Source organism: Haliotis asinina, chromosome 6 (assembly GCF_037392515.1).
Source record: "Haliotis asinina isolate JCU_RB_2024 chromosome 6, JCU_Hal_asi_v2, whole genome shotgun sequence".
Classification (NCBI taxonomy): domain Eukaryota; kingdom Metazoa; phylum Mollusca; class Gastropoda; order Lepetellida; family Haliotidae; genus Haliotis; species Haliotis asinina.
The window spans coordinates 51459294-51473835 of record NC_090285.1 but is presented as its reverse complement, the minus strand read 5'-3'; the positions used below and the strand labels follow the sequence as shown (position 1 = coordinate 51473835).

General features: G+C 40.8%; 1 protein-coding gene and 1 non-coding gene across 2 annotated transcripts; both read left to right on the top strand.

Moving 5' to 3' along the window:
• The first annotated feature begins 2190 nt into the window (after positions 1-2190).
• Trnac-gca (transfer RNA cysteine (anticodon GCA)) lies at positions 2191-2262 on the top strand. The gene has a single exon. It is a non-coding gene; the product is annotated as a tRNA-Cys (tRNA).
• A 6477-nt stretch (positions 2263-8739) lies between these two features.
• On the top strand, positions 8740-10152 carry LOC137287945 (histidine-rich protein PFHRP-III-like). The gene is made up of 2 exons (XM_067820316.1): positions 8740-8756; positions 9399-10152. The coding sequence occupies exons 1-2, from the start codon at positions 8740-8742 to the stop codon at positions 10150-10152; spliced, it is 771 nt and encodes a 256-aa protein (XP_067676417.1).
• The last annotated feature ends 4390 nt before the right edge of the window (positions 10153-14542 follow it).

Sequence of the window (14542 nt, the reverse complement as noted above, 5' to 3'; positions counted from 1 at the left end):
TCACACTGTCCTCGTTGCCATGCAAGCACGCGGGGAAAGGTCCTCGAACCTCGAACTTTCCTTACAGACTATGCATCAGTCAAATGAATTATTCATCCGAATTCAACAATAGCTGCAGGGTTGTTTTAGAGACGGCAATATGAATAGCAGCAGAGGTCACCACTGACAAGTGGCAGTTGAGCTGTCTCATTTGGTTTTGTGTTTTACTTGGAGTATTAAGTTTTAATGTTTTACAGGACAGAACGGTATAATTTGCTTCTTGTTGACTCTTTGTTAAGTAAACAGGTCAGTGCTGTCAGTTTTTTGTTACACGGGATGTATGAATATTGAAGAAGCATCTAAGCGTTGGGTTGTTTTACAGCCAACCTCCATGTTCTTTTGTCATATAAGTTTACGTGTTTGTTGTTGACGCCGCACTAACCAATATTCGTGTTTATTTCGTGGTCTGTAAATAATCGTGCCTGGACCAGACAAGCCAGTGATTAATATCACGAGCATGTCTGTTTAGAAAGATGCTATTTTATCCTGAAATGACAAATCAGTTGGCGGTCAATGTCATCAACAAGACGAACTCTTAACCCAAAATAAAGATTCAAGATTTATGAACTATTTAAAAGAATATTGTGACACAGAGACAGCATCATCGGTCTGATGAACAACAGAAAGTCGGTGCGTTATCATTGGATTCTCAAACAGGGGAGGTTGATGATAGTGTTATCCCGTCTCCTCCGTCATTGGTTCTGTGAGCGCGTGATGGGTTGTTATGACAAGGTTTTGACACTTAATGACACTTGTTTTGATACAGGGAGGATATCGAGTGACCTCGAGGTTACTGGTGCTGATGCTACTGTTATCAGACAACTCCAGTCAACCATAAGTTCCTATCATTCATCCATCCATCCATCCGTCCGTTCATTCATTCATTGGTCAATCTACCGTGAATGGTATTCGTTCTTTGCATTGAACTGACAAATGGTGTAAATTCAACATATACACTTTTCAATAAGTGGTTCTTATGGAGGCATTGTAGCCGTATGAAATATTTAAGGAATTACAAATATTATCACAAGAAGAAACATGTATGAGGGGTGGCTAAAGTAAACACATTCCTTATTCCCATTTTAAATGTGCAAAATGTAGTGCTTAGCCATCCATGTTTTATTTCCCTGCCATGAATTCACTCATAGCAACCATAACTGTATTTACATAGAATGTGAGAATTATTTATTTGTTATGTTTTCATCCTTTATCTTACAGTAAATGCATTGACATGAGCGTTAAAATCGGGCTTTGCTAATGGATAATTATTGCCAGCGTTCGAAGTTAACGTCGGCCTGAAGCCGACCGAAAACCATTCGGTTTTGTTTTCTGCAGGTCATTACGGCCTTGTTTGCTGGGAATTATATATATTGTAGGTAAGATGCAGGGCCTACGCATCCTGATCAGGACCCACAACATTTTATGGTTCTGGGTTCTAAGGGACTGCAGCTTTTCACTCATTGTTTCCTTTAAAAAGTTTTTTATATATTTTTAATTCATGAGTTTCCAAAGCTTCACTCGGTAATGTTTTCTGCTTGGTTGATTGTTTAACGCTGCAGTGAAAAATATTTCGGGTATCAATTTTCTGAAAAGCAAAGGAAACACAACTCTGGATTTTTGTCAAGTTTTTAAACACATCAACGCAAACGTTCATGAGATTTCGTTTCTTTTGCTGCTCTGACACTAATATTTTAGACACACAGTAATAAGTCACCTTTGAAACAAGACATTCATCCATTAAAACATAGAAAGATACATGCGGCTTTCTGAATAAATTCTGCTTTTCTAAAGCTAATCGTGCATATCCCATACTGGGGTTTAGTACGAGTCGCTACTCGGAATATGTCGAAACCCGTTCTTGCTCCCAGAGGGAATTACAAAATACATCACGGTCCGAGAAACCTTTTCTCCAGTATGTGTTCTGAATGTTTGTGGAAAAACAAAACTGTTATTTGATATATATGTTCGTGATTATGTCAAGACGGAGACTGCCTTAGCCTATGAAATCCCACACGGATTTAAGCCTTCTGTCAGCTGTGTGCGTTGATCCATGTCACCACGACAGTACCTGGAACAATCGTTTCTCTGATCAATAGTAGACGGAGAATCTTGTTAGTTATACTTTAGTTAATCTAGTTAAATGGGCGAGTAGGGGGTATAGCTCAGTGGTAGAGCATTCGACTGCAGATCGAGAGGTCCCCGGTTCGAACCCGGGTGCCCCCTCTGTTTTTCCCCATCTTAAATAGTTGCAGGAAAGTGAGTGAATATGGTTTTTCACCGCTTCAGTAGAATTTCGGCACTGTCACAGCTGGGGACACCAGAAATGGGCTTCACACATTACCTATGCTGGGAATCGAATCCGAGCCTTCGGCGTGACGAGCGAACGCTTTAACCACTATGCTAATCCCACGGCTTCAGTTGCAGGGAAGGTGGGTGAATTTGCGTTGACACATCAAGACATCATGTACAAAAATTACTCTTGGTCAGGCAAACAGATGAAAGAGTGAATCTACACACGCACACTGGGGGTGAGTATGGATTATGTGGGAGAAACATTGAAAACGAACTCGGTGTTCATGACATGAGCCACTGGATTGACTTGTCCTGATTCGCTTACTTGCAGACTTGTCAGATGGAACATGGCTGAGTGGGGTTATGAAGAACACCAATGCATAAAGTAAAATTCTAACATGGAATTCCATTATATGACATTCCACTGTGAACGCCTGGTCGACTGTGTGTGTACTCATACCAGGGTACCATTGACCAATACCTGGGTATTCCTTCAAATCTTGAAAGCGTGGATTATTGCTCATGATATCGACCACCGATTTACATGCAGTCACAGATTCTATAAACTTACAACTGAACTGACGATGTGTATTGAATATTGGGGACTGAGACATAGTCAAAGACATTACACTGATCATAGACTTCACCGACTCTGGAGGTACTAAATGCATACACAGATTCAGGTGTCGGTGGTGAAGTAACGCTGTGTAACTTCGTCAAAATCCTGCGTTGTCAACATACAAAAACCCTCTGAAGGAGCGGTTCGCGTACTCAATGTAGACATTCAACTGAGACCCAAACCTTCCTAACTTACATACAAGGACTTTTAAGCAACACAAAACACTACGTTTTGCATGCAGTGCTAAAGTTTGTCCCTGCCCCACACTATCTGAACCACATTATATTCCCACCTGCCCAGTCATCCCTGCAATGATAAAGTCCGTATAAATGGAGCCTGTCAACATTTCCCCTGAATCTCCCGTATCACTGGGGCGTCTTTTCTATTTAAATAGGTTTATTTGTTGCTATCAAAATGACATATGTTCAGGGACTAAGCGTTTGTTTTGTAATGCACATGCACATATACCAATCTCAAAGACACCCGATCAAAAGGGGTGTGGTACGGGACAAAAAATGTCATACTATACTTACGTGCAGGGTAAGTATTAGTAGCAGCGATGTATTCACTATTCACCAGTCTTGACAGCTTGCAACACCGACCCTGACCCCTAGGGATAGGCGTTATTTTTAGATGGGGAAAACCCATATGCGCTATGCGTGTCAAGTCCGGTCACGCACCTCAATTCGCCAGCCTGTCCTAACAGATATGCTTCATATGGTAATCTTTCTCAAACAGATCGTGTCAGTAGGTCAGGGGTAAAGTACTATTCCTAAACCTGATGAAATCGATATCTCTTCTTATCGGCTAAAGAGAAACGAATAAATTTCAAATCCATGAACATAAATACTGTTTTTATTGAACAGTGTTTTAGAAACACACACGTTCCCGAAAATGGGGGTAGTTAGAACTGTGTAATAGTTTGTACTATTTGTAACTGACTATGCAGAGGGAGCAGCGGGGTAGCATTGTGGTGGAAGCGTTCACTCGTCACGCGAAGACTCGGTTCGATTCCCCACACGGTTACAATGTTTGAAGCGTCTTTCTGATGTCGCTGGCCGTGATAATGCTGAAAAGTTGCAAAAGACAATAAACAAACAAACAAACAAATAAATAAATAAAAAATTTTTTAAAAAACGGCGTAAAGACATACTCACTATACAGAGAAACATATGATCCTTAGTTCGAACCCAAAATTTATCATGATACTATGTGTGTTGGTTTGTCTGCACCAGACACTTGACTGTGGTTTAGTGAAAGTTGAGAGTATGCACCATGAACACTAAAAGGACAGCGATCAAGTAATAACAAGGGTTCATATTTCAGAATTATCCCAGTTACCTCACAACATGTCAGTGAGTGAGTGAATGCGTTACGCCGAACGAAGCACTATTCCAGCTAAATGGTTGAACCTGACAACCCAGTGATCAACAACATGAACATCGATCTACGCAACTGAGATACGATGACATGTGTCAACCAATTCAGCGAATCTGACCACTCGATCCTGTCAGTTGTCTCTTACGACAAGCATGGGCTTCTGAAGATCACTTCTGACACGGATCTTCACGGATTCACAAAATGTCAGAGTGAGATGAACGTTTGTTACACATACGCCCATAGTCAAAGCGAATTCTGTGGATCGAACCCCAAGTGTAGGAGCGTTTCAGCAAGGGAATGTAACTGCCATCTGTTTTGTATGAACGGAACCGTGGTTTCGCTTGGTATCGATCTGAAATAGACACACATGTATTGCAGAATTTCAATCAATAGTCCCCTTAAACCAGAACCTCAAGTTCAGGTTTCAGATTTTTTTTCTAATTTAAGACTTGTGTCATTCATGACAAAATTAGAACCAGTAACGAGTGTGAAAATTTCCATGGAAAATCTGTCACTACAGTCAAGTTGAAACACGTCAGCACTATAGATACATGAACAGACATGTCTCTGAGTTTTGATGACATGGAAGTAAAAATAGATCGATAACTCGTGCGACTTGTCACATCAAGCACTGATTGGCTGTACTATACGCTGCGGAAGAAGAGACAGAAATCAATGGTCATCTTCGAGATTTTTAAATGATTATTTTGGGGTATAACTAGTAATCTTCTGGTAACTTCTGGCACTTATGTTGCGTAAGATTGCAACTTTCTGCAAGTTGGGATATGAACATACTATATTCGAAGTTTGACATAATTGATTCTATTATATAAATGAATGACCTGTAAGTTATTATCCAAGACGAATAGTGAATCAGTTCTCTGCTTCCTGAGGAATTTTCAGCTGTTGCGAAGAACAGGTACAGCATGTTTGTATGATATAATAAATATGATTACTTTTGCACACGGGCGAGCGTGCACGCACAACCGTGGAGTCAAACAGGCAGGCCGACAGACGTTTCAACCACAGCCAGACTCAGACAGACACAGGCAGACAGACAGAAACAGACACTCACTCACTCGAACTCTCATGTCGTTGTGCATCTAATCATGAATGCGACATATGACCTCACTTCACCCCACCTTAACAGGTTCAGTGGTAGGTTAACCCTGGAAAACCCGAGCCCAAAATAGATCAGGGTCTGACTTAAGTAGGTTTTATCATACGCAGTTAGTATACATCTAAACGCGATGCTGATGAAAACTGACAAACCATGGCGGCAACATGCAGAGATAGCACGAATACGGCAAGGACGGGTGAGTGTAAGTCAGTTCAGTTTTACGCCGCACTCAGCAATATTCCAGCTATGTGGCGGCGGTGTGTAATTTTTCGAGTCTGGACCAGACAATCCAGACATCAACAGCAAGAGCATCGATCTGTGCAACTGGGAACAGATGACATGTGTCAACCAAGTCAGCGACTCTGTCAGTACCGTTATAGTCGCCAATTACGACAATACTGGTCGCTTTTCGTGGCAATCATGGATTGCTGAAGACCTCTTCTACCCCGAATTTCAAGGGTAAAAGCAACGATCATTAGAGGCTGGGGCAGTTTACGACGTTTATATCACGACATTCCAAATCCATATGAATGTATATAAACATTTCCATAGGGAGACTAATCAAACAGCAGATGATAACCTCAACTGAACCCTGATTAGATTGAAAGCATCTAGCATAGGCACTGTATGGTTCTAGACATTCGCCATACAGATGGAATATTGCCGAGTGCGGCATAAAACTAAACTCACTCACTCACTAAACCTCCAGGCCTTGATTCTAACTGACCAGCATAAGGGAACCAGGATTAGCGTTAATGAGTGTGTTTAACGTCCTTTGAACAAACATATTACCGTTGCTGGATGGGATTGGTAACGCACGTTGGCATTTTCGCATGAAAATGTCATTTTTCTTCCACCGTGCTCATTTCGATAGAGAGAAAATACATTTTCAAAGAATTCTGCAGAAATGTTTTGCTTTGGAAACCTATGACAGACGCAATTCAAAACTCTTTTTCACATGTCATACACGCTTGATAAAATCAACTAAATATAAGGACGTCTCTTGCAACACGGTAATAAATGAATCATTGAGACGATCTCCCATATGTAGACATACGTTTTGGCATATGTGCATGAAGTAGTTATACTCGGGAGCGGCGTCACGGAGTTGGTTCAAATAACGTCATTATGCTTGTAGTATTAGAACCTACACGGTGAAACTGCTACAAAGAAACTGTTCACATGTGAATATTATTCTATAATTGTCAAATGTCTATTTTTTGCTAAATAAGATACGTTTTTTGTCAAATCCATTGTTCTTATCAAATCACATTCAGGGCATGACATGATAAAATATGCGTTTTCCTCCGGATAATGTTTACAACATATCAACATCTGATATTATCCTGAGCTGAACACTTGTGTGGTGATACTGCGCACTTGCAGATTCTAGCTTCACCCGTCGTGCTTAAATGCAGCTACTCTCTCGACCTGGCGCACCAGGTCACCTCGTTCAGTTGATGACACATAGGTGTATGTATATATAGCGTGTCGTTTACGTTGATGATGCAAGAGTATATTTTACACGCGGGAAAACATAACTGCAAACAGAAACCTCTTTAGAACATCCCAGAGGAATCTAAATACGATTACTTTTTACTGCCGAAAGCAAATGGTGATATACCTACTCCTTTTGAGACAATCGATGTCTTATAAATAATACACAATCAGTTGTTGTCTTTTTAATTCCAGCTGCTGTTTCATATTTTAACAGTTAAATTGTTATCGATATGTTCATTAACATATTTCCCATTACTACATAAATTACATGTGTGTTCGTGTTGAAACGATTCATATTAAGTCAAGATAATCAAAATATTTTTTTCTCGATACCATAATGATTCAACAGTTGATTTTAACTGACAGGTGACAGAGATGTACCTCCACTAAGATGTGTGTGTGTGTGTGTGTGTGTGTGTGTGTGTGTGTGTGTGTGTGTGTTATGAACTTATTTGAGTTACATAAATACTGTGACGTTAATTGGTGCGTCTGAATGATGAAGAAAATTGGCGCAAAGTCAAGATCGAATCTATTTATAGACACGGGAATACCCATCCCTCGAAACGTTCTCATGGTCGAGGGGAAGTAACTCTGACAGACGCTATGAAGACGGATGACCAGCAGTGATGTTTGTGGTAAAAATATACAAACGTGATACATTGTACTTCCTTGCTGTCAGGCTGATCGTCCCGCTTTACCACCAGAATCCCTACCAATGAATCTTTATCTTTTATCTGAGACACAGCTTTCAGATTGACATCTAAGCATGTTTTGAACATATCGAAGGTTGGCACAATTTGCTGACAAATAAATGCTATCAAATATTAATGTACGGCGATCGGCGGACCAAATTATGTCATGGGATACACATTTACGAGAATCAACTCATACATGCAAGACAAGATACTAACTGAATGTTTTTCATATTGAAAATACACATACGCAAACAGTAGTGATCAAACAGAACCAGTTCCTATTTTCATTAGAGTTTCAATATTACATTAATAACAAGCCCTTCGATTGGTCTTCAGTAGCTCACGCCTGTCCTAAGATGCGAATAACGGGATCGGGTGGTCAGGCTTGTTGACTTGCTGGACATGTTTTCGTCCCCTAGCTACGTAGATCGACGTTCATGTTTTTGATCACTGGATTGTCTGATCCAGACTCGATTATCATTAAAATGTCGCCTTTTAACTGAAAGGTTGCCATTTAAGAAACAACCAATCAACCATCCTTCGATTTCCATCTGGTCGTTTACACAGATTAGAAAGAAATGACACAGCCTCGGAAGCGAGTCTATACTCACACAGTAATCACTTTCACCATGATCGACCTACTGTTAGATCGCACAGAAACGATAAACTATCATAATTCGTTGTCCGAAACCTCAGCCTAACCTACGATGATTTGCGCAAAGAGTCCGTGACGGCTACCTGTAATTAAGAGTTATTGGGTTAAGGCTTGCCAAAGGGTTTTGAGGGGTCAAGGACTCCCCTCGAGGCGGAATCGTTACTGTGGTAATTGCTGCTATACCTGCCCACAATGGGCGACAATGTGGGAACGAGCACCTGTTGATTGGCAGCTATCTACATGGCATTGACACCATATACTTAAATCATTGATTGATTTCATGACACCTCCTTATGACTTTTGGCGTTGTTGACATAGTGAAATATACATGAAACATGCAAGTACCTGTCAATCGTTTGTAAGCATGAGGGTGAAAAGTTTGGCAGATATAACAACGAAAAGATATCTTATTTTGCTACTGGGGCTAAATCGATCAACCATGGCTGCTGATAATCAGTAGAATACAGTACACGTTCCTCAACTGGAACAGAACAACCTTTAGACATAACAACTTCTTTTATTTCATGAGTGCACATTTGAACAAAATTTGAGAATAACAACTTTTCTTTTTTATTTGAACAATAAAGTTGGTTTAATATTGTACTTTCCAACTTCTATAATGCCACTCAAAAATGGAAATTTTTATTCTCCATATTTCATTCACTGTCACTGCATTCGTTTATTAATGCTGTCGTCCGATATGACCTCAAATAACCTTACCTGACTCCACATGGTCTGATGGGATCCACGTCGTCTAATATGGTATAACGTGGGTTCAAGTGGTTCACTGTTGTAAAGGAACTAAACACACGTTTGTTGTTTCAAGAGAAAATTTGAAGTGACAAGTTTAGTATGAGTAAGAGACTAAATACGTTGATGAAGGGCAGTTGGTTTTTTTCACTGTAAGGAAGGTTTCCGTTTTGGAATCATCTGAATGGGAGAAAAATCATGATTTGTGGCGCTACTATTGCAGACATTAATATACTGAACAGCAAAAGACCCGAAAAATGTGTAATCTCATAATTGTAAACGTTCATGCTTATGTCTTCAATTCATAAAAAGACAAAAAACACAAAGTTGCTTTTCTCTTGCTGTCAGTATACACTGCAAGTGCCGTCACGACCATGACAACGACTACCACCACCATCACGACCATGACCACGACTACCACCATCACGACCATGACTACGACTACCACCATCACGACCATGACAACGACTACCACCATCACGACCATGACCACGACTACCACCATCACGACCATGACCACGACTACCACCATCACGACCATGACCACGACTACCACCATCACGACCATGACAACGACTACCACCATCACGACCATGACCATGACCACGACTACCACCATCACGACCATGACCATGACCACGACCACCGCCATCACGACCATGACCACGACTACCACCATCACGACCATGACAACGACTACCACCAATACGACCATGACCACGACTACCACCATCACGACCATGACCATGACCACGACTACCACCATCACGACCATGACCACGACTACCACCATCACGACCATGACCATGACCACGACTACCACCATCACGACCATGACCACGACTACCACCATCACGACCATGACCATGACCACGACTACCACCATCACGACCATGACCATGACCACGACTACCACCATCACGACCACGACCACGACTACCACCATCACGACCATGACCACGACTACCACCATCACGACCATGACCACGACTACCACCATCACGACCATGACAACGACTACCACCATCACGACCATGACAACGACTACCACCATCACGACCATGACCACGACTACCACCATCACGACCATGACCACGACTAGCACCATCACGACCATGACCATGACCACGACTACCACCATCACGACCATGACCATGACCACGACTACCACCATCACGACCACGACCACGACTACCACCATCACGACCATGACCACGACTACCACCATCACGACCATGCCTACCACAACCACTACAGGCACTACGAATGCTGCCGCTACCACTCCATTTCTAGTGTCCAAATGTTTAAGTTGACTGTCTTCAGAATTGTCTGCTCGGCGTTAATTGTGTTATGACAACCTCACTGTCTTGGGATGTTGCCAGACCTGCACCGGCGGAAAACAACATTTAAACCCCTACTTTGAGTGCACTGGTCTTGTCGATTCTGTGAGGGTCCATCTGATCTCTATGTCAAAACAAATTTAACTGTTGAAATTGCACAGAAAACATCACGGGAGTAGTTCTGTCCTCATGCATTTGTGCCAGTGAGATGTTGGTGAGCTGCCGGGAGTTGATAGTGGACGGCTGTGCTGCAGCTACGTCAATAGTCTGTCTCACATGTACAGTCCCTGAACCACATTATTTCCCCCATTGCCCAGTCCGCCCTGCAACGTTAGAACCGTAAACGAAACATGTCTTGGCGTTTTGAAATTTCACATGTCACCGAGTCTCCATTTCAATTTAAATGGTATTTTTTGTTACTATCAAAATTATATATTCAGAGACTAAGTGTTACTCCAGACAGCAGCCGGCCTAGACGCTATTACGCCACTAGTCTTCTATCTTGTATCAAGGAACATGTTAACCATAAACCGACAATCTCAGCTGTCTCACCAACAAGTGGGAGTCATTGAAATCGACATGACGTTTGACACGGGGTACTTCGCTCACCAATAAAATCATCAAAACCGTCCCATTAAACAAATAGGTATTCTCTGCACGATACCTCCAGTCTATCTTGCCACTTTCACCTGCGGCTGCACTGAATGGTGCACAACTGTGATGCCTGACAGATTGATTGGCTAACTGAGTGAAATCAGCATGAAACCTACAAGCCCTCCCCAAGGCGGATATCTAGTTTATCGACTCCCCACAGCGTGATTCTCCTCAATAGTGAACTATACAATAGGTGAAAGTACATATATCACCAATAACGTGAGTGTTCTCTAAATGATAGTGTTTAGAGCCCTCGTCGGGTATGCGTTAACGAAATGTACAAGGTATCATCAGGTGATCAGCTGACAAAGCTGAAACTGACATCTCGTAAATTTGTCAAGATTATATGCAGCGGAAAGTTAACAGTAAAATAGTTCAATTTGCATTTTAATGAGAAGCAGAGATTACAGTGTGAAATGTGAGACCTAGTTTGTAGTTTTAGACGTGGTAGTGCGTTTGTATTTAGATTTCATAGGAAATGAAAATACATATGTAAACTTTAATTCGTTTTAACCCTCAAGTGGTTTGACTTGTCGGGGCATTGGGGGGAATCTAGTTGAAGCGTTTGCTCGACATACTTGGAACCCCAATTCGATTCCTCACATTAATGGTGATTATAAACATCCGAAAAAACGATACACACTCACTGTTTATCGTTCACCTGCCATACAGCTGTTTACCGAGCTCGAGTTATTTCCCTTTGGGGCACCTTTTATCATCGGTTTTAATCCCAGACTTAAACACTAAAATGTTTGATTATTCAGCTAAGAATATGGACAGAGTTGGAGAAAACAAGTAAGCATTAAAATTAATTTGAATAAAATTGTACGTTTGCTAAGGATGGATGGATGGTCGGATGGACAGATAGACGGATGGACGGATGGATCACCGAGGCCATCACTTACACATCGTTCAGCAATCTCACATAAATCTCAATCATAAAAATGTATAATTTTATAATCTTCACTTCTTGAAAATTCTTGAAAAGTTATTTCGTAAATTCCACTTATTTGAAAACGTAAAATAACTTGTTAAAAATAGTTTCTAATTTCAATATCAACATAAATATTTCAATTTTTCTGCCACAGAAGAAACAATTTCATCAGAACTGCACCAGGTTGATTATGTGCTTTAATACCCACATATTACGTCACTTGTTATCAGTACTTAACTCTCCTCACTATCTCGGCGTTCACTGTTTGCTGTATACAGAGGGCTCCCCAGTGCAGAAAGCGTTTTTTTCTGCATCGTTCGACAACAGAGTTTTCGTTTTTAGAGAAATAAATGACATTTTCAAAAGCCGGTGTTTATGATAGCTCACCGTTTTATCTGTTTCGTGACGGACGACGAGCAAATTGCTGGAAATCTTTCAAATAGTCCCCTCTGTTTGCGATAAATATTGAAACATGAAACCAACAGCTCGTGTCTGAAAAGCGACGGCGGAGCGCGCTTATCTCTGGACAAGACGTGGTGTGTACGTTTTTCTATTTTCTGAACTTTTCGAAACTTTTTTTGTTTGAATTTGAGCTGTTAGGGTTGAGCATCCTCGTGTGTTTGAAATAGTTGAGCTATCTACAAGATAACTCGGGAAGCTGAACAGCTGTGAAGTTAAATATGCGAGATGTTTTGCATGTATGTATGACCTTGGACACGTAATAATGAATTACATTTGAATGTGTCTGTATTAATGGCACCTCTATCTTTGGTCGGATTACCATAGTTAATGCGTTATGCCATATCATGAGTATATGGCTAGTATTAGAACTAGCTGTCAATCCATTCCGGGACTGATTAATAAAGGAAGTGGAAAAGAATCGAGTATAATGAATCAGTGAGGTTAGTTTTACGCCGCACTCAGCAATATTCCAGCAATATGGAGGCGGTCTGGAAATAGTCGAGTCCAGAGATCAAAACCATGAGCACCGATCTGCACAACTGGGAACCGATGACGTGTCAGCGAGGATGAAAGTCCGACCCCGTTAGTCGCCTCGGCAAGCATAGGTTTGCTGTAGGACAATTCGTCCCCGGATCTTCACGGGTCGAATTGATGGGCTTCACCATATCCCAGTATCACAAGCTGTTAAACCATGCATGGATTTCATTACAACCATACGTCAAATACCGAAATGAAAAGCTTTCATATGAAATATAGCTTTCAAACCACAGTCGTATCTGGCACTTCATATTTACTCAATGTAAACACAAATATAATAATCGCCGTCAACAATTTTCGAACACGGACAGTATAATCGCCATGTTGAAACCAAAGCTCTACAATACATCAAGCATGGGAATATGTCCCCATGAACAAATACTTGAGAAAATAATTACACCTTTGACCACAAAGAATAATTCAGCGTTTATCCCCAGGTCTCGACACATGAACACGTCCCCCGATTTCAAAAATGTCGCACCATTGTCTAGAAATAACAAAAAATCTTTATGGCCTGTTGAAAACAATCGCCAAAAGAAGAAACTGTGTGTTGCTGTATAGGGTCGAAGAATTGGAGCTATCTGTATAAAGAAATAAGCTCCTTTTAACCCCTCATCAGCAAATATGGCGTTAGATACCATTTCTTTGTAGAGACGAGGCCCGGCGGTCAAATATTTGCTTTTTGGACGAATCCTTTCATCCGGGTAACTGACTGATCCTAGCTAACCACACGCTCTGTGAACTGAGACATCCATTTGACCTTCGAATTACACTCACACTGTACGACATTATTGATAGATACACTCGCAATATCGCTCTGTTCCTTTTCCTGGAACTGACTAAAAGTAAGGTTACTTTCTTATGATGCTCAAATTAACGGAGTAAAGATGAGGAAACTTCTTAAGAACAGGTGCTCTGTTGTGTAATGGTCCGTGAAATTACTAAGGATAATATATTTGGGTTGTTTTCTGTTTGTTTGATTATCTATCTTTGTAAATTTATGACCATTGCGATTTAAAACGCATTCAGTTATATACCACTAAAAGAAGTACACGATTGATCAAATGCAAATGGTGAAGCAAAGGAGGAAACAGATGATGAAGGGAAACTAAGGGAAAATATGACAATTCATTCAATCGTCTTTTACGCATTTCATATGTATGGGTATGTATTACTTCTTGTCATATGCATAGGCTTGGCTAGGGGCATGCTCGAAAATGGAACATCCATTACTGGTTGTTTAATGGTATACATTATCGTATAAGTTAGACAAACGTCATGAGGACTGTGATTTCGCTTGAAATTAAATTAAAAAAATAAAGTACATGATCTAAAAAGCAAGACATTCATGAGATCGCATCTTACACTCGAAACACATTATTTTCACCACATCAAGCGTGTCTTGCGAATTATTAATACTTTTTGTAAAATTTGATGACAATGATTTTCCCAAGATTTTCCGGGACAGTTGTTGTTTAAAGAAAGTCATCACTGAGTCACTACTGCCATACAAGAATGTGCAAAAGAACTGAAATGGATCCATGCCAAATGAACAGATGAAATGG